At 27.8% G+C, this 25,494-nt stretch overlaps 1 protein-coding gene across 1 annotated transcript; it reads left to right on the top strand.

Annotated features, from left to right (window-relative positions):
- The first annotated feature begins 17,578 nt into the window (after positions 1–17,578).
- On the top strand, positions 17,579–19,758 carry LOC135924207 (bone morphogenetic protein receptor type-1A-like). Its single transcript, XM_065459255.1, has 4 exons — positions 17,579–17,702; positions 18,191–18,958; positions 19,026–19,150; positions 19,636–19,758. Exons 1-4 carry the CDS (start codon positions 17,579–17,581, stop codon positions 19,756–19,758), a joined length of 1,140 nt encoding a protein of 379 aa, XP_065315327.1.
- The last annotated feature ends 5,736 nt before the right edge of the window (positions 19,759–25,494 follow it).

The raw sequence follows: 25,494 nt of genomic DNA on the forward strand, positions 1-25,494 counted from the left end.
AAAAATGTTTAAAAGTTTATCACCTATGGATTTTTGAAAGGTTCCAATTAAACTCATCATATCTGCTATTCTCACGTTAAAATTTAATCGAATCAAATTTAAGGACAATAAAAAATTGAAGATAATGAATGAAATCTTAGATATTACTTTATACAGCCAAATCACCAGGGATTTTAAAAACAAATCTAACTATTTATGGATAAATGAAAAACAAAGGATTGAATATTAATCGATATATAAATAGATTTGACCAATTACTTAGACTTTATTAGATGGAAGGAAGTCATTTCTCAGGAAATTTTGACTTAATTTTAACGAGATCACATTCATAAGAATGGTAAGAAGTTTCAAAATTAATTAATTTAATTATTAATGAACAAAATAATTCAAAATATTTTTATTATGTGAAAGAATTTAAATAAAAGTTGCAAAATTCGAACTTCAAGGTGTCTTTTAATTATTTAAATGCGTTACAAAATTAGAATTTTGTAATTATTTTAAGCGCTTTTTTTGCTTTACCTAAAAATATTATTGGGTAATAATCATTACCTTGTCTTCCCTTGGAGTTTACGCATAAATTATATTTGACACAAGCATATGGCTTAACAGTGTCACAACCTGACTGGAAGCCAATTGTGTTTTTCAATTATTAAATAATTTTATTAAAGAAATAATAATGTTGAATATAAATAAAATAAAAAATTTGGAATAATAAAAATATAAAAATTTTAAAAATTTTAGAAAAATTAGGAAAGAAGAAAGGAGTGTAGGGGGGAAGAAAGCAATGTAAGTGGTTAGGATTAAGGAAATTATTCGATCGAAGAGATAGATTTAAGATAGTAATTGCTGGAACAATGTCGTAAAAAAAGGAGATGAGTTTCTTTTTACGCGTCTCATTAATTCTTTGAAAAAAAATTTGCTTTTCCTTATTGTAGAGGTTAGAGTAGAGTAAGCATTAAGAATAAGTAAAATAAATCGATAACTATTTGTATCTTGCGAGATTAGGTAGGTGCATGGACATCTTAAGATTGAATGGAGCAGTTGATTTAATTTAGGGGAACTCCTAACTCAGGAGATAAACCCTTACAAAGAAATTGAGGACATACTGCCTGGAAGTCCTATTGATTTCAAATATGTAAAAAAAAATTTGAGTATAAATGGGATACCCAACGATTTAAGTACACTAGAGATAACATCGTTACATTTGGTGTGCTGTGGAAAACGGTCTTGGAAAAAGTAAAAATATGGTTTTCTTTGTGGTTATTTCTTTCGATTTTTACATAAATGCCTCTTTTTGCCTTATGTATGCTTCCGATTAACCAACAATATCGTTGTTAAAGGTCAATCTATTCGCTCAAACAAAAGCTCATATGAGTGGAAAAAATATAAAATATAAGGAATTTGTTTTTAATTAAAAATATTACTATATAAATCTCGAATTTTTGAAATTTTATATTTTAAGTTTATTATATCAATTCTTTAGTTATTAGAAGCAATTCAGAATTTTTGACACCTTATATCTTATCTGCATTGTTAGCAATTACTTCATCAAAATTTTAAACAATAATTTATTTGCTGCATCAAGGAATTTTCTATAAATAAATAATTTATCTAAACTTAAAGCATAATCATTTGTAAAGAAAATGCATAGTGTGATAACCCTTCTTTGCGGTCTTTGTGTTGTATGTATATTCCGGCGAATATACAAAATAAGCACTTATTCTTGATATTATGAGTAAACTATATGAATGTGTATATACAGCGTATCCAGTAATCGAGATTTTTATAATTATTGATTTTGAAAATGAAAATGAATTTGTAAATAAAATAAATCCTTGAATACATTTATTTGGTTCTTTCTCAATGTTTCTTTTAAACTTTTGATTTACAATTTTATGGATCAGCTAACATATTTAATCTTTTTTAGAAATATAAAATATATAAATTCGGAGAAAAGGAGAGGGGGGGGGGGGTTAAAAAAATTTGAACAATGGATGGGTGGGTTAAAAAAATTTAACTTTTATTTGTTATTTAAAATCATTTAAGTAAATATTTTAAGAAAATATGCTTCATAAAATTTCAACATTTACCAAAATTCCGACAACTGAGATATTGTCGTCGGAAGAAGTTAATAAAGGTTAAAAATATGAAAACATGAAAACATGTTGGATTTGATTTGCATGGAAAGGTGAGAGGATGAGATATTGACAATAATATAACTCAGAAGGTGACATAAAACGATAATCATGACTGATATAACTTATTTCTACCTATTCACTTAAAGATCGAAAAAGTTAAAAGTGACTATTATGACAATTATCTTAGTTACTTTTATATTATGCTTAGCAGGCGCGTACGCAGGAATTTGGTCTGGGGGGGGGGGGGGGGATAATAAAATTTTTTAAGAAATATTATTGTTTTTTAAAAATATCAAGCATAAATTTATTAGGACTAATAACTATTTCTAATACACAATTTTAAATTAATGTGAATTATAAAAAAATTATATGTAAAGAATCACTTAAATGACCCAAAATAGAAATTTGAATTTTTTGAGCCTTTATACAAAAAGTTTCTTAGGAATAATTGCATTTTGTATGTTATATATTTACAATGTAAAATTCAATCTTCGTTGTGATTGAGCTAATTTTTCAATTATCTCATCCTTGCTTGTCGTCGAATGCCTATGAATATTCACATCCAAACCTTTCAATCTACTTTCAGATGTTGTACTTCTTGGTATGTTTTTCAGAGACTTGCAGGCCCGGCCCCCAAGCCGTACAGTATTTTAATTTTTTTACATATACCCGGGCCCGGCCCAAAATTTTTTTAAAAAAACACCCAAGCCGGCTTGAATTATTTTTAAAAAACACCCAATCCGGGCTGTATTTTTTAAAAGAGCTTATATTTGAAATCGTTATTATTAGCTATAAAAATCAAAAATAAGTATAATTTATTTTTAAAAAATCAAGGCCGGGCCTGAAAATTTTATTTTAAAAAAAGCCGAGTCGGGCCTAAAAATTTTTTTAAAAAAAGCCGGGCCGGGCCTGAAAATTTTTAAAAAAAACCCAGGCCGTGCCGTAAAAAATCTTTTAAAAAAATCCGGGCCGTGCCCTGCAAATGGTACTTCTGCAGGCCTCTGTTATTCTTCTTAAAAAAAGAGAATGTTCTCTCCTTAGTTTACTAATGGGAAGAGTTTATAAACCTTTTAAATACATTGGGAATTTAATCTAAAATATGTTTGAAATAATGCAGAGCATCCATAGCTGGGACTATATCAACCATAGTTAATCTTATAAACATAGTTATTCAGCTAGTAAGGCATCATAAGATACTTTAACATCTTCATAATAAAAATCTAACAAATATTTTTTTTTCTATCACCATCTGAAAAAGATTGGGAAGGCTTTTGTGGAAGTAATATTTGCAGATTAGTAAGTGCTGCAGGATGAATTAAAAATTCATTTATTTGGGTTATAAATGTATCTGTATTTAAGATATACTCTTCTACTGATCCTATATTAATGTTTTAACGATGAGCCTGCCTTGTTACAAGTCGAGGGAGACAAATATTAAATAAAATATGAAATTCTTCATCAACATTAGCCCTAATTTCCTTGAGTTCTGATAAAATGCTCTCCGCTATTCTCATCTTCTTAATCAAGTCAATGTCATGTTTTTGAAAAGTAATACTTAAAATAATTGTATAATTAAATAATACATTCTAATGAGAAATAAAATTTGGAATAAGCATTGAATCCAATAATTTTCTCCCTTCTGAGGAAATATTTCTTTCAGGCCATTGTGATATTTCAGTAATAGCAAATAATTGGCTCTTCTAACTCCTTAAAAGCTGTTACTGCTTGATGGCAGAGACTCTATCTCGTTGGACAAGATTGCAATTTCTTTTTCCCTGATGGACAAGAAGTTTCATAAATAATTATTATTTGACTATAAATTTGAAAATGGTAGATAAATGTTACGCCACTAAAATTTGAAAATAATAAGTAAATATTACGCCGGAAAACTTAAAATCGAAATTAATTGATAAAATAACTTAGTAGATAAATGTGATAATAAATGTAATTTAATATTTAATATGAGATAGGAATAAATATTAACAAATATAATTAATATAAACAATAATATTAAATATATCCGGCATCTGCATTTTTTGGCTTTGGGGGGGGGGGGGGATTTGTCCCCCTGCTCCTCCCCGCTGCGTACGCGCCTGATGCTTAGTATTATAAAAATGTGTAAAATATCCATTTATGTACAAAAATTTAATAATTTAAAAATGAAAATAAAGACAATCATTTTTAAGTGGCTTGCATTCTTTAATTTAAAGAAATTTTGATAAAAAAAATATGAACAAGAGCGGAGGGGGTTTAATAATGAGAAAAATGATGAAAAGTAATGAAAAACAAAAAATATATAATTAGTTTCAAACTATATTCCTATGTTAAATGAAATTATAAAATTATTCTTAATATTCAAAAATGTATAAAAATTAATAAACCGAATAATTATTTCCTTTTTTTATAAGGAAATTTTCCTCTAATGATTGAATTGTTTTCGTGTTGAATTTCCTCTTCTTCCTTCTTATTTTATTAAACCTTATCTTTTTTCGATTAAAGCTTTTCTTTTTTTCGATTAAAACTTATTTTTTTGAATAAAACTTTTTTCAATTAAAACATTTTCCTTTATTAATTTTAACTTTAAGTGATCTCTTTTCTTTTTTGTAATCTTCCCCTTCCCTTTTTTTATTATCTTATTCCTAAATTTATCCAAATATTTTTTTCTTCCTCCTATTTACTGCTAAGCTAATATTGTTATTAAAACTAACTTGATATAATTCATATTCAAGGTTATATTATATATATTTTTTTTTAAATATATTAGATATATTAATAATGGGATGAATGCACCAAAAACATGTTTTATGAATCATCATATTCATTTGACCAATGTAGTATACTTGTATGGAATTCATTAAACACGTTTTTGTATAAAATAATTTCAGAACATCATACAAGGGGGGAGGGAGTGGATCTAAGGCCCAGCTCTTCCAAAAACATTTCTGACATCTTCCTCTAACAGAAATTATTTGAATTTTAAAATTTGTATGCAAAAAAAAGTTATTTGTAATTAAAAATTCGCGAATAACAAAAAATTATCATTTATAACAACTTATTCATCTAAATTTTTATAGAAAAATTTATATTAAACTAGTATGATTATCATCCTTAAACAGTTTATACAAGTAATTATGGCCCTAATATGAGTCTTTTTAAATTCCTCCTCCATCTCGCTTAAATTCTTGTTTACCGGGCCTTATTTTATATAATATTTATTTCAGTTTGACCTAAAGAAAATCTAAGTTTAAAGACCTGGCATTATTTTAAGAATGGCGCGCCACAAACGGCTAGTAAAAAAAAAAAATTGGCACGAACTTAATATGCAAATTAAATATATTTTTACTATTATCTTTTGTATTATAATAAATATTTTACAAATTAAATTGTAATTTTTTTACAAAAATTCTAAACGTAAATCTTTCGCGTAATTATACTTAATATCTAAAATAATAAAATCTTAATATATTCTAACTATGGTAAATAATTTGGTAACTAATTTTTGTTAAAATTATATATTTACAAAGATTAATTATGAATTAAGTTATTAAGAAGTAGGTACGAACTTATTGATAAATTGACTTTTAGATTTTTACCCATTTTTTGAATGATATATGGGGGTTGACGCCCTTGTTGGGGTTTGTATTCTTGTGATTTATTTAATATCATATATTCGGACTATTTAATTATAATTTATGTAAGTACACTTGAATTATGGATATTCATCGTTAGTAATTATTGGTATTAAATAAGGAATCAATTTCAATACCTAAATTTATTGATATCAGCCTTCATGTAAAATATTTAATAGATAGGGGAGAATTAGCAAAAGCTATTATCTTATATTATACTTATATTACACTTATATTTAAAGATATATAATTATACATTTTTGGGCCGATCTAAGATTTTATATATAACAATTACGTTTGAAGTAATATTAATTAGGCTAAAAAAAATCAAAATAAATAACTAGATAAATTTATGATTAGTTAAATTTTATTTTATATTTAAAAAACGATGCTAGAGAAAGAAGAAAAAATCTTTTATAATTTTTGTAATTGAAATATTTTGAATAACTTATTCCATATTTCATATTTAGCGATTAAGGTTAGACAATTTTTTATCAAAAATTAGTTGATGAAATATTTTATTGAAAGGTTTTAATGATAAAATGTTTTATTGATATAAACAATTTGAATATTGTTAATTATTATATTAAATTTTTTCATTATAATATAATGTCAAAATAAAAATATTGATTTTTGTTCCTTTAAATTTATAAAAAAGAAATAATTTTCTTGAAAAAGGAATAGGTAACATAAAAACACGAGCTTGGCTTCAAACTTTTATTTGCGCGATATCGAGGAAACTTATTATCCAAAATCTTCCCTTTCCTACTAACTTTTTTTTATTTTTACCCATTTGGGCTTCTTAATTTCCAAAATTTGAACATTAATTTTTTCCTTCCCATAAAATTTTAAATTTATTTGCTCGCTAGATGTTCAAATTTTTTTAACTAGCTTATCTATGCCCCCAATAACTGTTCCGAGATTTACATCAATCTCTTGGGTATCACTAGGAATAACGTCATCAAAAATGGTCATCTCCAAAAGAATCATTTCAAATATAATCGGTAAAAATATCAAGGTTTAATAGGTAGATTCCGTAAGCAGAAAACCTCTTATAATATATTGTATGGTGTTGCCCTAGAAAAATTTTGCTTCACAAATTTCCCATTTTACTCCTTGCCATATAGTCCCAGGGATAGTGAGTTAGCTTAAATTACTCTAGCATTTTTTTTTCTATATAAGCTAGAATATCCTATAAATTTATTAAAATTTGAATTATTAATTTTACCTCAAAACAAAAAAATAATAAATAAAAAAGTTAAGGAAAATGGCTAAAAAATTGTTTTTGATCAATCACAATTCGCCCTAATGATAAAAATTTGTAAACTTATACCTTTTTATCCCACCTGCTATACATCCCCAGCGTCCTCCAATTCCAATTTACATATCTCACTCATAGATTAAAATATGTTTTACCGACATGGTCCCAGATTAAACTATATACCAATACAGGCAAAATCGTCACTAATATAATCAATCTTTATTACAGAACCACCAATATTTAAATTCTCATTCTTGTGAATTAATTTTGAATTAGTACATCATCTTTTTGTCTATGGATCTAATTTCAACTTTTTTAAAACTAAATTTATATTCAAAGTAATCAAAAAATTTAATTCCCTATTTTAAAAAATCTCCCAGTTTTCCATTTTTTTAAAATAAGCTTAGTGTTAAACAAAATTGTCACATGATTCAATTAAACTTTGATTTGAAAATATTTATGACGTGTATAGAAAATTATGTGTCTGAAAACTACTTCTGATTGCAAAATCATTTCAAAAAATAATTAGGGAGATGTAAATGTGGAGTTTCTAAATTTTGTCTTATGACAAATTTACTCTGGGGTGTACATGGTTTTCCTTTAATGAAGATTCTTCCGACTTAGGCTTTCCGTTGAAGACCTCTCTACTCCAATAACACATACTATTTAATCTAAGCAGGTTAGGAGGTAATTTTTTAAGTAAAACTTGCTAGGATTACTTTGGAAATTTAATTTAACTTAGCGACAATATATTAGGCAAAGATATAATATAAAGGGGGATTTTTATTTCTTTTTTTCTACTTTGGATATCCTATTTTGCTAATTTTGATTTCGATTTCATTTTGTATGCGAATTATGATTTTGAATATAATTTTTTGTTTATGTGGTAATTATATCTTAATTTGGCTGAAGGGGGGGGGGGGTAACTGCAAAAGTGCCTGCTAATATAAAATATATTTGTTGAGTGAATCAAACCTGCTATGTTGACGGGCTTTGGAATATTAAAGGGGGTGAAATATATTTTCGGGGTGATCAAGATGTAGGTATTACCTCCTGTTATTCAATCATTTCTTATAATTTTAGTATATAAACTATTAATACTCAAAAGTTTATGATCGAATTTTTAAAATTTATAGGATAAGTAAAAAAAATATTTTTGCTTACTTATTTATTTTTAGTACTGGGATATATTTTCAGGAAAATCAGATCTTCAAATTTAAAAACGCGTTTAGCAAATTATTTCACTAAACTTAAAATCATTTATTTGGCACATTTTTAAATTTGAATATATATGTAAAAGTATTTCACCCTGTGTAAAATATACTCTATAAATTTCAGACATTCCTATAAGATATTACATATATTACCTGATTATGCACATTGACAGTGGTAGCATATATTAGGTGTGTCAAAAATAATAACACGTTTCGTAATCTTTATATTAAAAGGTGGTAATTGATTTTTTTTATGAACTTACGGAGTTTATAAAATGGTGTATGAAACTTAATATTCTTAATTTTCTTAATTTAGTCAAGTTATTTTTTAGAAAACTGTGATCAAATATACTAATATTTGACAATAAATAACTCAAGACTCTAAAAAATATTTAACGAGCTGATTTTTAAAAGAAATATGAGGGTATTGTGTTATTTTTTGTTAAATTTTAGCACTTTTGATCTCAATTTTATAAAAAACAGTTCCATAAAATTTTAATATTAAGTTCCAAACATTCTTTAATAAAATACGAAACTTCATTTTAAAAATCGAGTGGCGCGTTTTAGGGTTATAAAAATGCGAAATTTTTTGAACCACTCGATACTCAAAATCTTTCATCAGACGCCGTGAAAATTTTCCCGAATTTGACATTACTTGATCACAAATTTAGTGTGTATATAATTCCTTTTGAGAAAGGTACACAGGGAGGTCTTTTAAGTTTTCTCAGTATAATTATATGCTGTAATATAGTAAATTTTCTCAAAACTCTTTTTAATTTGGATATAATTCTAGAAATAAAAACCATTTTTACGGGAAAAAACAAACGTTCTTTTTAAAAAAGAAATTTTACTACTAAAATCCTTATTATTTTAGCAACAAAATACAAGAAACTAAATTCTCGAAAGATAGGCATTTTTAAAAATGAATCTTGGAAGGCGTTTTTAAATTAGAATCTTCTCAAATTTTTGGGGTTTAAGATCATTAAAGAAAACAAATCCTTTCATAAACACATTTATTAATTAGTTTTACCTTAAATTGATTATATGCCGATTGGCACAAAAAATTATGCTTTTTAAAAAGATTGCTAAAAGGGAATGACTTAAGCAATTTCAGTTAAAAAAATAGAAAATATTTAGGTTAATTTACAAGAAATCGTGATATAGGTTAGGAAATTGGGCAGTTAAATATTTTTTAAATGAATGTTTGGAATAGATACTGGATCTTTTTATTTTCCTGAATAAACGCTAAATATATTTTTTGCACGTAACATGAAGGCACTTATAAAAAAAATCTTTTTCTTATTGAAAAAGCGTCTATATCATATTTTTATGAATTTTATATAAAACTTGAAATCGTTCAAACCTTTTACTATCTCAAACATCCGGGGGTGTCTGAGTTTTCAAGCCTTTGAAGGATTTTACAACTTTATCCTTCATAATTCTTTAAATATTTATATACGAAATTCTTACAAGTCTCCCCACAACTCTTTGCAATTTATGGGTAAGGTTTGCTTTCATGTAATGCTGTAAACATTTCTAAAAAAATCGAAATCGAACGCGTATACGTTCAAGTTCATGTTCAAAAAAAAGGAACGCGTTCACGTTCATAAAACCGTTCAAAATTTTATGATAAATTTTTTTTAAATTTAATTTAATATAAATAAACTTACATTTTTTAATGCAATATATTTTGGCCATGTTAAAAAATAATATAGATACCATGACAAAATTTTTATCATAATATTATTATCAGTTGTGTCACTAGGAGAAGGGGGGATAGCGAATAAAAAGATATTTTTATTTATAAAAAAATTTTCTTATTAAATTTTGATAACAAGTGCTTTCAAAATATTATCTGATAGACAGGAACACTTAGCAGTTAATACGGCATTAGCCTAAAAACGCGCTCTAGAGGGGTACATAAGAGGATTGCGGTATTATACTTAATAGACAGCTCGTTTAACGTGGAGAATTAATTAAAAACATATTGTTTTGTTATTTGCAAAAAATTGAGATAAGTTATCCTCCTCCAATCCATTCTCTACTCTCGACAAAAAAAAGATATCTCGAAATTAACAGTTCTCTAGGGTTTTCAAAGCATTTTTTTCAATAACGCTATGAGTTTATTTTTAATAGGTTCGTTCTGTGGAAGTTTTATCTATGGCCATTGAAGTTTAAATGCTGGATGTGCAGAAAGAACATATTGATCCTTATATATATGTTCAAATCTTTAAAAAAATAAAATATATGTAATTAATTGAGAGTGATAGGTTTAATACCTTTTATTAATCCCATTCAATACGGCGTCTATCAATGGTTGACCATATTTAAGGCCACTAATTTTTTTAATTTTAAAATAACTATCGTTATTGTTGGGGTCAAATATCCCAAATGCATTATTTCTTCAAATTTAATGATTTAACTTAGTTATATCATAAAATTAAATAATTAATATTAAAATCAAATGTCGTTTTAAATTGGAACCTGAAGATTTTGACAATATAATACTCTTTGACCACATTTTACACTTGGTAAGTATTGGATTAGTTCCTTCAATATAGGATGTCAATGTAAAACATTTATCATATTTGGATATAGTAATGATAATTCATCTGATTTTGGATTTTCAGAATCAGGTGATGAGGATTAAATAATAATATCCATGCTTATGCTAATCTATTAAATTAAAATATAAACAATAATATTCAAGTTAATAAACTATGTGTTAAAAAATTTGAAATGTGAAAAGGAAATACACAGCTGATTAAAAAATATAAATAATACATTTTTTAAAAAAATTCGGAAATAATAAATTTTTCAAATGAATAAAAATAAAAAGTATTTTTAAAATTGAACGAACATTAAATTCGAACGCGTTCATCATAAAAAAGTAACGCGTTCACTTTCAAAGTTCGTCAAAAATAAAAGGAACGCCGTTCATCATTTTTTTCAAAAAAACGAACTTCGTTCACCAACGCGGTTATTTTGAACGAACTTCGTTCACGAACACGTTCATTTTGAACGCATTCGTTTACAACACTACTTTCATGAGATATAGAGTGCTTTTTAAAAGCTGCAATATTTTCTTCGGTTCTAGCTGTCCTGAAAATTCCACCCCTAGACTTTTGAATAGTAACTAAACTAAATTCCAATTTTTATAAAGAAATTTATCAATTAGCGTTGCAGGTATCTATGGTTTTCCTCAAAACAAGTCTTATAATAATTCCGCCCGGTTTACATATATTACTATATACATTTTGAACATTTAATATTAAATAAAATTTATGAATTTTTTTAAAAAGTTTAGAAAATAAAGTATATAATTATCACCTGGGTGGCCTAGTGGGTTATGATGTAGGCTTGGAAACAGAAGGTCCCAGGTTCGATCCTGGTAAGGAAAGTAAAAATTTCCGGGTTTTTCTTCGATGACTGATGTGTAAAGACATATGGTAAGATGAATTTCGGAGCTTAGAGATGACACCCCGGTCACCGACAGGCTTGGACAGCCGGGTGCTAAGGATACTTGTCCAATAAACAAAAATGAAGGACACAAATGAAAATATAAATGTGAAAGCTAGGGCGTTCCCTCCAAGCGACGCGCAGGGTGTAGACCTCCATCCTGCGAAAAGTAAAATAAAGGTCAAAGCAAAGAAAACAAGGTTAGCAAGTTTGAATGGTACACTTAAAGGTAAGACGAGAGAATTGGCATCAATGTTGAACAAGAGAAAAGTTGATATAGCGTGTATACAAGAGACGAAATGGAAAGGTCAGAAGACTTTAATGATTGGAGATGGGTATAAATTGTACTATAATAAAATTGTTAGCAATAGAAACGGTGTCGGCATCATCCTCAGTCAAGATCTAACCACCTCAGTAATAGATGTCAGCAGGATCTCTGATAGACTAATGAAGATAAAAGTCTGCATTTGTCAATCAATACTACACATCCTTTCTGCAAGGAAGAAGAGAAAGATGACTTTAGAGTTATCCTTGATAAAGCTGTAATAGAAATCTCTAAGGATAACCTAGTGATAATAGGTGGAGACTTGAATGCGCATGTGGGAAAAACAAGAGACAGCTACAAAAGGCATCATGGTGGTTTTGGATATTGAGAAAGAAATGATGAAGGAGACTTAAATTTGCGCAAGCCTTCGACCTAGCTTTAACCAACACCTACTATAGGAAAAAAAAGTCATTTAATAACATATGAAAGTGGTACAAGGAAAACACAGATAGATGCATGCTAATCTCTTGAGGAAGATTAAAAGTTGTAATAGACTGCAAAGTCATCCTAGGAAAAGATATCGCCGCGCAATACAAGCTACTAGTCATGGATTTACAGATCTCAAATAAATCCACTCAAAATAAGATAAAACTTGAACCATGCATCAAATGGGGTAAATTAAGAACAATGACAGATGCATTTGCAATCAATGCAAACATTGAAACAATAGATTCCTCACAAGTCTGAAAAAATGTGGACAGACCTTTCATCCAGATCCAAATTGACACTAGGCTTGACAAGGGGAGGCAACAAATCATACAAAGAACTATGGTGGTGGAATGAAGAGGTACAAACCACTATACAGGAGCCAAAAACCCAGATGACAAGACAAATTACAAAAAATCCAAGAAAATAGCTACAAAGGCGGTGGCTAAGACCAAAGCTATGGCATACGATAACATGTATGAAGAACTACATACCAAAGAAGGGAAAATAAAATATACAGATTAGCCAAACAGCGAGAAAAGAATTCTAGATTCTAATAGAAAGCCTTAAAGCACTAGGAGATGATGGAATACATACAATAAAATACTGGGAAATGAGAATGGAGGCAGAGCTATCTAGTTCCAATCTTCAAAAATAAAGGGGATCCACACAATTGTCATAATTACAGGGGCATAAAACTAATGTCACACTGTCTTAAACTCTACGAAAAAATAATAGAAAAAAGGTTAAGAGACATTTTCGAAATAGGAGAGACTCAGTTTGGCTTTATGCCTGGAAGATCAACAATTAGGCAAATGAGCGAAAAATACAGGGAAAAGAACAAAAAGTTTCACATGGTCTTTCTCAATCTAGAAAAGGCCTTCGATAGAATCCCAAGAAAACTTATCTGGTGGGCGCTACGCTACAAAAAAATTCCCGAAAAATATATAAGAGTAATACAGGATATGTATATGGGCCATACAACAATGGTCCGTAGCACAACTGGTACTTCAACAGGCTTCACAATAGCCAAGGGAGTTCATTAAGGGTCGGCTCTCAGCTCACTTCTCTTCATAACAGTAATAGATGTATTAGCACAGTCTATACCACAAACAATCCCGTGGAATATGATATTTGCAGATCATATTTTGATACTTGTCGAACAAGGATGAAATGAAAGAAAGATTAGTGAGCTGGATAAATATCCTAGAAAAGCACGGACTAAAAGTAAATAGAAAAAAGACGGAGTATATGGTGATAGGAGGAGATGAAACAGAGAGCATTGATATAAATGAATGGCAGATATCGGCAATTGAAAGCTGCAAATATTTGGGCCCCACTATACAAACAAACGTAAAATTAGTCAAGGGTGGTTAAAGTGGAGATCTTTATTTGGAGTGCTCTTTGACAAAAGAATCCCACACAAATTGAAAAGAAAAATTCAACTATTCTATATAGTTCGGAAACATGGCAAACCAAAGAATCAGACGAGAGAAGCCTACAAACTATGGAGATGAGAATGGCGAGAATGATTGCTGGGGTAACAAGAAAAGATAAGGTGCGAAGTGCCCATTAAGACTAAGATAATGGTAAACAGACTAGGTGGTATGGGCATACAATGAGAAGGCCTATGAACTACATAGGAAATAAGGTTGAGAGTTTGGAAGTAAGGGGCAAACGTAAAAGAGGAAGGCCAAAACTTCAATGGGGCCATGAAGTTAGAGCCAATATGAAGAAGTATAAATTAGATAAAAGAGATAGTATGAATAACATAAAGTGGAGAGATATATTGAAAGAGCTTACCAGCAGAAAAGGTGAAAGCTAAAGATAAAAGAGAAAAAAAGAAAGAAAAAAAGAAGAAAAAAATAAAAAAATAAAGTACGTAATGTGGGATTCGGAATCCCAAAGTGGGGATTCGAAAATATTTTAAAAAAAAATATTCAAAAAATATTCCCGAATCCCCATGAAAAAAAAATTCCGAATCCTTATGAAAAAAAATAAAATAATATAATTACTTTTTCTTCCCTTTTTTGCTGCTGGCACCATATAATTAAAAGGTCAAAAAAAATTTTAAAAAAAATATTTAAGGGGATTCGGAATCTTTTTTTTAGAAACAATTAAATTATATTTTTTTGCCGCCTGCCTGGCTGGCACCAGAAAATTTATTTTTTAGAGGTATTTAATTTGTATTACTTTTATGCTTTAAATCATTAAATACTCGAAAAAATGGTTTTTAATATAAATTAAATGTTAAAAAATAAATATTATTTTTAAATTAATAATTTTTAGAGGAAGAGAAAGCGAAAAAATTTATAAATCATCATTATTTAATTGTTTAGATAAAATGGTTAAATTATTAAGAAATGAATCTTTCATGGTAATAAGAAGTCTTGGCAGTATATGAGGTAGTAAGAATTTATCATCTCTTATATTATGCCATGTGCAATTATTAAGTAAGCATTTGTATTTTTTTTGGTTAATATTTTTAGGCATATTTTGAAATTGGAAAAATACTTTTATGACAAGAAATCAACCTAATTTGTTAAACATCAACCAAAATTTATTAAAATGTAATAAGACCCCCCATTTATTATTTTATTTAATATGTATATGGAATCACGAGGTCGAGTCCGATATCATAAACCAGAAAGAAATCACTTGGTTATGGATGGGCATAGTAAAACATTAAAAGAATTAAATAAATTTAAAAAATTACCCCCATTCAAATTTTTAGAAGCAGTTGCTTCGGACCCCCACCGTTATTATATTTATTAACAGGGAAGACCAGGGCCAGCCAGCTCAAGGTGCTTGCGGATTTTATTTTAAAAGCTGTAACGATTACAAATCAAAATTTTGATCTAAAATGGAATTCTATAATCCATATTTGGGGACGAAAATAATTTATAACATTTAGCTAATTTAAATTTTTATTTGTTATGATATGTTTTTGACGTGAAAATTACAATATTTTCACTTGCCATTATTAGGTTGTATTAAAAAATTAAAGGTTTAAACATGACAAAATGGACAGTATATAAAAGTTAAAAATCTATTTTAATATTTGGGAAAGTTTCAGATTGATATGCAATGCCTATATATATGTTAAAATCTTATTAGTAATATTTCACTATTGGGGTTAGTAGAATCATGGCTTGTCGGCCCAATCAATCAATTTTTATAATATTATTATAGTATGCAAATATATACCCAGATTCCCAATAGAAAAAATTTTGTATGAAAAGGATATGTCATCTAGAAAGGTTTCATTAATTACAGGAAATAAATATTTATAAATTTAATATATAAAATGATAATTATTATGGAAATTTATTATGTAATTTTTCATAATACATTATTTTAATATAATATCAGACTAAATAAATATCTTGCAAACTAAAATCTTCATTAATACATATTATATTATATATATTATAATATATATTTGTGATAATTAAGTATATATTGAGATATATATAATTGACATTTTGATTAAATTATAATTATATTGAAAATTTGATATGAACATTTTATTTACCATATATAAATATTAGCCTGATAATGAGATATATTATTTAAAATGAATTATATCTATCTAGCAAACAAATATTTCTTTTCGTTTATATCTAATGTAATCGACAATATTATATGATACAAATTATTACATTTTATTAGATATGAACATTTTAGTAGGATATTTTGGACTGATAAAAAGATTGTATGATATTATATATTTAAATAAAGAATTAGATAAATTTTGAGTGAATTTATTATTTATTATTACAAATTTTTTAAGACATTATAAAAAAATATATAATAGCTGGCACTATGCCCATGATAAGTCAAGAAAAGTATTTGATGATAAGGAGGAAAATAATATATAATAGCTGGCACTATGCCCATGATAAGTCAAGAAAAGTATTTGATGATAAGGAGGAAAATAAAATGGTCATGTATTGAGATTTTTTATGGTTTATCTGTTAAACAGGTGTCGCTGGGGTGGCCCAGTGGTGTATGATATATGCTTGGAAACCGAAGGTTACAGGTTCAATTTTCGGGTTTTTCTTCGATGACGGATGTGTATAGACATATGATATGAACAATTTCTGAGTGAGAAATACCCCGGTCACCTAAGGCTTGGACAGCCGGGTGCTAGGAAACTTGTCCAATAAACCAAATAAGACTGCCAGCTGATCTCGTGGGTCATTAAAGGATGATAACGATTTCTTGGCCAGCGCTAGGATAATGATGATCTCGGGGCAGTTCAAGCTCAATGTCTCCCAAGCTACAATGGACTTGATAACAATACTCCGGTGGGAGATCCATCGGGATTGATACTCCGGTGGGAGATCCATTGGGATTGATACTCCGGTGGGATATCTGTCGATTTGATACTTCGGTGTGAGGAATACTCCGGTGGGATATCTGTCGATATTGATACTTCAGTGTGAGTTCAAGATACTTTGCCTTAATAGCGATACTCCGGTGGGAGATCCAAATGAAAGAGATCAGAAAAATAGATAGCATGAGTAAAGGTGGAGAGATATATTGAAGGAGCATATCACCAGAAAAGGTGAAAGCTAAAAATAAAAAAAATTTGTTAAAAAGGTATTAAAAGATTGCTATTTTATTTGATAGAATATTATTTTGTCTCATATGAAGCCTAATAAACCACTTGATTCTGCTAGCCTCATATATGCTCCGACTAATCAGTTAGGGGCTACTAGGTTCAAAATGACTTTTACTAAAACATTTTTGGAAAAGAATTTATTAAATATTTAGAAAATACAATAGTGTATAATTATAGGCAAGTGTTTAAGGTATAATTGGTGTTTTGCAAATTATTATACGATCATTATTTTTGGAAATATAATTATTTTGAGAAAAATTGCGCCGACTAGCCCTGGTCTCACTTGTTATGATAAACATTAAATTAACTTATATATATTTTGTCTAATTTTTTCACAAGAACTCCTCTAGAATTAAATGCTTTTGTGAACCGTGTAAAATGCAATATTGTGTGACAGATAATTTAGTTAGTTCATTTTATAAAGAATGATATAAATTTTAACTAGTGTTTTACAAGCTTATTTGGCTCCCGAGTTCAAAGAGGATGTCTTAAATCTGGTATGGTCGAAGGTTGTTCATATTCCTTCAAAGAGGTAAAGACTGTATGCTGTGACTCTAACTTTTGCAATCAAATTGATTCCATTTTAACTGATATAACATCTATAGACAATTTTACGATTATTAGTAATTTTAATTATTTCCTTCCCGCATATTCTTTCAATATTAAATTTAATTTATTCACAATTATAGCCGATCCTTCAATGGCAACATTTGAAAATCATTCCACCATAAATGACAAATTTTCAAAAACATTTTCAATATATCCCCACATTATTTATATATTAATTTTGGTCATCCCTTTGATTATTTTTTTGACCTATTGGGCTATATACAAATGCATAGAAAAAGTTAATAGCTTAGTTAATATGAATCAACTTCCCAAATGTAAACTGTTTCGGCAGTCTAAAAAAACAAAATTAGACATTGAGAGCCATGAACATGAGGTGTAAAATTTTATAAAAGACTATATTTGAAACTAATTTTAATAGGAAAATTTTCCCTCTAACTATTCATACTACTATCAACAAAAGACATTGGTAAACGAGTTAACGTTTGAAAGTTTGATTGGTATAATTTATCATGTTTAAATCAATAATTTTTAATTAAAACAGAAAAAAATCCACAAACAGAGCTTTGGAAAGGAAAATATCAAAATGACAACGTCGCCATAAAATGCTATATGCCAGGCGCCTCATCCTCCTGGGAGAGAGAACTTAAAATATATAAGTCAGCTTCGTCAAGAAATAACAATATATTGAGATATATAGGCGCGGATATTAGTCGATACTACTATTGTATAGTATTCGATTACTATGATAATCAATCTTTATATGATTTTTTAAGATGTCCAAAAAATAGTATGTTCGGTTTGAGCTTAAATCAAATTTACATGATAGCTTATACTGCAAGTAAGGGCTTGTCCTACCTACACTCTAATATCTTTGGTGCTGATCCAAAACCAACAATATGCCATAGAGATATTAAAAGCAAAAATATTTTAATAAAAAGTATTTGCGGTAACCTTAATGCAACTATAAATTTAACACCAATACCTCGTAATAAGTACCAGAGTGACCATTGTATTAACTATACTAAGGATTCAAATTTAAATAAATCCAATAATAATGATAAGACATATTGTTCTATTAACTGTTGTATTTCCGATTTAGGCTTAGCTATCACAGATGATGAAGATTATTCCAGCATTAAATTAAAAGTTGGAACTCACAGATATATGTCACCTGAAATTTTAAGTGAAACTCTGGATAGATTAAACTTTGAATCCTTCAAAATGTCCGATGTCTATTCTTTTGCTTTAGTTTTATGGGAAATAATATCTTGTTATAATCCTTTTTACCCTAATCCACCATTTAAATTAAGTAATTTCTAAAGCAATAATAAATAACTATTTTTTGTATTTACAACTAAAATTATTTATTTTTTAAGATTGCTTTCATGAGTTGCCGTATCATGAATTCGTTTCCCAAAACCCTTCGTTGGACGATATGAAAACAATAGTGGTTGATAAAAATCTTAGACCATCATTACAATTTAATTGGTATAAGAGTGAAGTAAAAAATTAATACTCTGATTTATATAAAGAGCAAAAAATTTAAAGATGATTGCCTCCATTCTATTACACTTATATAACTTAAAATTGATTTTTAAACCAATTATTTAATTCTTAAATAGACAACTTTAAAGTGATCATTTTTGAAGATTTTGCTTAGGGTTACCTTCATGTAATAATATATCACTAATTAGCATCTAATATTGCTTAAACCCTTTCTTCATATGAACTTAATGATCATTTTCATTGATTTAAACTCGCGGTTAACAGTAATTTTATTTTATATTTAATTTTACGATTTCCTATTATTTATTATTAAATATTTTAAAAAATTAGTATTATATTGAAGAATGTAATTTCTATTTTTAAGTTCCAAATTCTTAAACTATTATTTATTATAGTTTCATCTTTAAAGCCCCATCTAATATAATTTATTTCTTATAATATTACTAAATACTAATATTAATATTTACATTTTATTTATAGAAAATATTACCGTTTTTAGAAATTATTAAAGAATCTTGGAGTTCAAACCCTAAATCAAGATTATCTGCTATTCGGATAAAATTAACTCTGCAAAAATCGTGTTCTGGAATGTCCATTATTTAATATGATAGAATGACTCATTTTCATTTTTTATCGATTTCGATATTTATTGACTTTTATTGTCATGATTTAATTTTATTCTTTGGGATAACAATTTTTTGCGTTGTTTAATAAATTTAAAAATATGATATAAAATCAAAAACCTAAACTCCACAAACTTTAGCGAACTATTATATTTTGTCATTTTTTGGAACAATATCTTAATGATAAAAAAATTGTAAAAATAATATCCTTTTCATATATCGCGGATAATCAATCATTACGTGTGTATACATTTTTTCTTATATTTATATTGATTTTACATAATATAATATTCATACTTTTAATGCAACCTTAAAAAATTATATAATTATATAAAAAAAAATCCCAGTTAAAATTTTATTTAAATTAAAAGAAATTGATTAATCTAGGACTAACCTGACTCCCTTTTTTTGTTTTTTAATTTCTTTTTCGAAAAATAATCATATTTTTTAAATTTATTTGTAAAATATACTTTATATAAATAAATATTGAATATCAATCATTATTTAATTTTTTACAAATGTAGGGCCATATTATGATTTTTGTTGGACCAAGGGTAATTATTTCAGAAGATCTTAAACCACCCCCCCCCCTCCCCACTTTATCTAAGCTTTAAAAAATTCCTGAAATAAAACTAGGATCATCATTTTAAAAATAAGATTTGTGAATAAACAGCTTAAAATATGATATATTAAGGTAAAATATAAGTAAATTGTAAGAAATGACTGAAAGTATAATTTATTTATTATACTTTTTTTAATTACAATTCACTTTTAAATGCATAAGAAACAAAATTTGGCTCTCCTTATTAGAGGTCTGCATTGGGCGGGGTTTCGGCCCGCCCGCCCATCTAAGTGGGCAGGCGGATGGGCGGGGAAAAATTTTTTCGAGAATGGGCATGCGGGCGGGCGGGTTAAAAAATTTGGAAATAATTTTAAAAAATAATTTGGAGTAAAAATAAAAAAATATGTTGATCTTTAAATAATTTTAGATTTTTAGCATCCTGGAGCTTAGGCAAATTGAAATGTTTAATGGTATCTGGTGGTTTATTATTCGGCATGCTGTTCATCATGTAGCATTTCGTACCTATCTTTAATTATATTTATAAATCTTTCAGGGACTTGTTTTCCTTGAAAATTTTATCGAAGGCTTTTTCTAGATCAAAAAAGCATTTATAAAATTATTTTTATTATGTTCGCTTTCTCGAGGATAGAATCAATAGTCGACTTATTAAAATCCTAAATTAATTATGATCATTTTTAACAATTTTTCTTAGTTATGAAATTTTCTTTCATACTTTTAATGAGTGGCCCATCTAATTCGCCTATAAATTTTACATATTTGAATATCTCTAAATAATATAGGAATAATCTTTTTGTCATTCGTCTCGTCTTTTACGGTACTAATATTTTGTTAGGACGAATATATCTTCTTGTCCATGAATTTAATTTCCTCAATATATTGTCACCCACCCTAGTTTTATAATTCTTCATTTTTTTGAAAGCAGGAATCACTCCCTGTCTTTAATGCCTTTAAATATTTAGAGAACATGATTCAAACTTCAGTTCCTTTGTAATTTCCTGATCTTTATTTAGTAATTCATTATAGTCATTTTGCATGAACTATCTATACAATCCTACGAACTCAGCCAACATTGAAAAATTTACAAAATGCATTAATCTCAAAACGATTCATATATGTATACTTAGTATAAGAAGTGCATATAAATAAAAATTACATTATAAAAAATGGGGTAAAATATGAATGATCTTTAAATAATAATGGGGGGGGGGGGTATATTTATGGCATGAAGCCAAAGATGGAGATAAAATTGGATCCGCATATCTTGAGATATTCTTTGTCTAAGGTATAAATTATTTGGTTACATGTCAATACCGCGAAAATTTTAGCGCCAAATGTATTATAGCGAATGCATTACCTAAAATGTCGATTACCGCGAAATAATATTATAGCGAATATATTACCACGAATGCATAATCGCGAATATAATATCGTGAATGCATTACCGTGAATGCATTATAGCGAATATAATACAGCGAAAATATTATAGCGAATGTATTAGCGCTGTAATACCGTGAAAGTGTTATAGAATGTATTATAGCGAATACATTACAGCAAATGAATTATCGCGAATACATTATCGTGAAAATATCAATGCGAATATATTATAGCGAATGCATTATGGCAAATGTATTTGCGCGAATGCATTATAGTGAATGTATTACGCAAATGTATGATTGCGAATGCATTGTCGGGAATGGATAATAGCAAATGCATTGTCGCGAATGCATTATCTGAAATGAATTACATCAGTTGAATATCGGGAATGGAGTTTAATGAAAGTTACAACTTTATTTTATCAGTCTTTAGACAGACTTATTAGAACCTGCAAATTTAGTTAAAGTTGTACTTGGATCTAAAACATTTTTTTTAAAATAGGGCTAAGGTATTTGATTTTTTTGATTCACAATATATAAAAAAGATTCTAAGCAAGATTAGGGTAAAGGAATTAAATTTTTATATTAATTGATTGTAAAATAGGCATTTAGTTATATTTTTCAATTAAATTTGGGACAGGACTGGCTGAGGCCTAAAATTTAAAATAATGGCTAGGGTCGGGCCTATAAATAAATAAAGATTTTGGATGGAGTTTTAGCTGAAATAAATTAAATTTGCAAGGTGCTAAGAAAAGTCTTATTTAAATCATTGAGCCAAATAGATAATTAGTCCTCGGAAATCATTTATATTATTTTTTGACAAAATATGTTTTAATTAGTGAGGGATTTAGTATTGACTTGATAAGCATTTTTTGATAATAAATTTGTATGAAGTTTTCTTATTGCTTAATCAAAAAGACAAACAAGACATGAAAATCAACATCATAGGTAGATTGTAGAATTGAATGGCTACACATCTCAGAACTTAATTCATGTAATCTTGATGATGAACTTGCGACTATAATAGTTCAGGAATTGGGAGAAACAATATAAAAATGATTTCTTTAGTTAATTCTTGTTAGGTCTTTATTCCTGACGGCTATGCGATTAAAGACAAAATGTATAAAAATAGATATAGAAACATATTAAATATAAGTGTAGCTAAAATTGAATGAATAGAACATGCCTCATATATTAATAAAAATAACAGCTATTTTTAAAACAAATTATAGTATATTTCCATTTCAGTTCAGTGCTATATTTTAATAATCTGGCGAATGTCAAAAATTTTATTAGTGGTGATAATAGTGATTGTGCATTGCTATCATCGGTTTTACTTTGTGAGTGCAATTTTTATTCTCGCAAAACAAGTTGTTTACTTCAAGGAGTAGATGTACAACCCTAAAAACCTGAAAGGCGGAAAATATCTCTTTTTTGCATTTTCCATGCCTTCATATTTTTTTAAATGTGCATTCTTCCAGACTAAAAAAGGTTTTATAGAAAGATTTAAAACAAAAGTTTTAAAAGCAAGAATAGACTGATATAAAAATGAATTAAACAAGCGGAAGCGAACTTATTATTTATGATTCCTCTTTCTACAATAGAAAGCAAGGCCATATAAAAAATATAATAGCAAAATAAGATATCTTTCTCAGGAAGCGTAGGCCATGAAAATCCTTATGTTATATTTAATCATAAAATTTTTTTTATTAAGAAGCACACTCACCCCCCCCCTTTTCCTCCCCAAGCAAAGCTTAAATAAATAACTAGCCCTAATAATATGAAGAAATTAAAATATTAATGATAATTATACTTGCTTATAACCAGATTTATAGACCGACTTTTGGAATTAGCGAAATCTTGAGGCTTAGGCATATTTTTCGGGTTAAAATATTGAATTATTTTGACAAAAACGCTGACTAGCCCCAACCCCTACTATTGGAAGAAAGTTGTTAATGAGATCAAAAATTTAGATTATTTACCGGGTGGCTAAAAACGTCGCGTTTTGAAATCTTTATTACTCTGAAATACGTCATTCGTTTTGTTTATGAAATTTCCTATTTTATTGTGTCTTAATATACTCAAAATATTTAAATTTTATAAAGTCGGTTTTTAGAAAATAAATATAAAAAATTTAGTCGGACACTCATCTTTTTAAAAATTTCTCCTAAATCATAAACTATATAACACAATATCTTTCGGATTATCAAACAGATCTCATTATTAAATGCCACTACAATATAAACATACGATAATTTTGCGAAATTAAGTATATTTTATCAAGAGAAGATCTGATAATGATAAAATTATGCCATAAGAAGAAAAATTTGAATGAAGTTTAATTCCTGAATTCTCTAGGAAAAAGTGGAATATTTGTCCAGTTCAAAAAACTTTAACGAGACCTCAAAATACGGTTTCCATAGCGAAAAATTATCTATAGGCTACAACCTTTTGAATCTTACAAATTTGAAAGAGAAATTGGTAAAATATGGGTCTTAATTTCGCAAGAAATAATCAAATTGGCTTTTATTGTTAGGTCATACAAGAAAAAAAAGGATTGATTAATTACATTAATTATTTTAATAATTTTATAGATCTCAGGCTGTATATCAATATAATGGCAACACGTCTAGCCCATTTTTAAATAAATATAATAAATGAGGGTCTTAAGTTATTTTTTGTCAAATATTAGCATTTAAAATTTTCTAAAAAACTACTTAATCTAATTATTAAAAAGAGAATACTAAATTCCTTATATTTTTTAATTAAATATATATTTTCATAAATAGCAAGTGACGTGTTTTAGAATTATAAAAATTTTAAAACGCTACTTTAAATATATATAGAAACGTTAATTATGCTGATTTTCTGAAAAAGGTCTGAACTTGCTAAAGAGTTACAATATAATTAGAGAGTCTAAAGAATTTTCTTAAAGAAAAAGAGATCCGGTGGAAAAATATTATCGACCAGGTAACAAATTTATGGTTTCAAATATATTTAAAAAATAAAACATATTAATGGTGAACTCCTTTTATAAAGCAAGTGGATAAGTAGCAAAGAATTTTAATATTTAACGCATTCGCTATATTGCATTCGCGATAATAATTTCGCGGTAATGCATTCGCTATAATAATTTCGCGGTAATGTATTCGCTTTAATGCATTCGCGGTAATGGCCACGCATTAATATATTCGCTATGATGCATTCGCGATAATACATTTGGAGCTAAAATTTTCGCGGTATTGACGTGATACGCATATCCACACGATCGCATATTTATTATTAAATATAAAAAAATATTAAAAAAACAAATAAAAAAATTATATAAAAAATTCCCCGATTGATGACCTAAGAAAGCTAATAGTTTAGGAAGCCCCATTGGGTGGTTTGACAAATCCCATTATTGGAACTTGTACAAAAAAAAATCAATAATGATTAATTTACAAACACCTTTATGGTGTAGAGTTATCGGTTCACATATTGCTCTATCCAAATTCTAAAAAAATACAGGAGTTATTTTGTAAAAATCGATTCGACAAGCCTCGCTCCCTTACTATATATTTTATCGTCATTACTGATTCCCGAGTCGATTTAGTTACTACATGTAATATTTCTTAACAGTATTTTGAGGTATTAGTTTATATCTTCCATTTGAGTTATTCTTAAATAAAATTATGAATTTAAATAATCATTAATTCTTATAAAATTTTAATTGTTCAAAATAATTAACAGTATATTTTTAAAATCAATAATTTTTCAG

Source organism: Gordionus sp. m RMFG-2023, chromosome 2 (genome assembly GCF_954871325.1).
Source record: "Gordionus sp. m RMFG-2023 chromosome 2, tfGorSpeb1-WG-v2, whole genome shotgun sequence".
NCBI classification, from domain to species: Eukaryota; Metazoa; Nematomorpha; class Gordioida; order Chordodea; family Parachordodidae; genus Gordionus; species Gordionus sp. m RMFG-2023.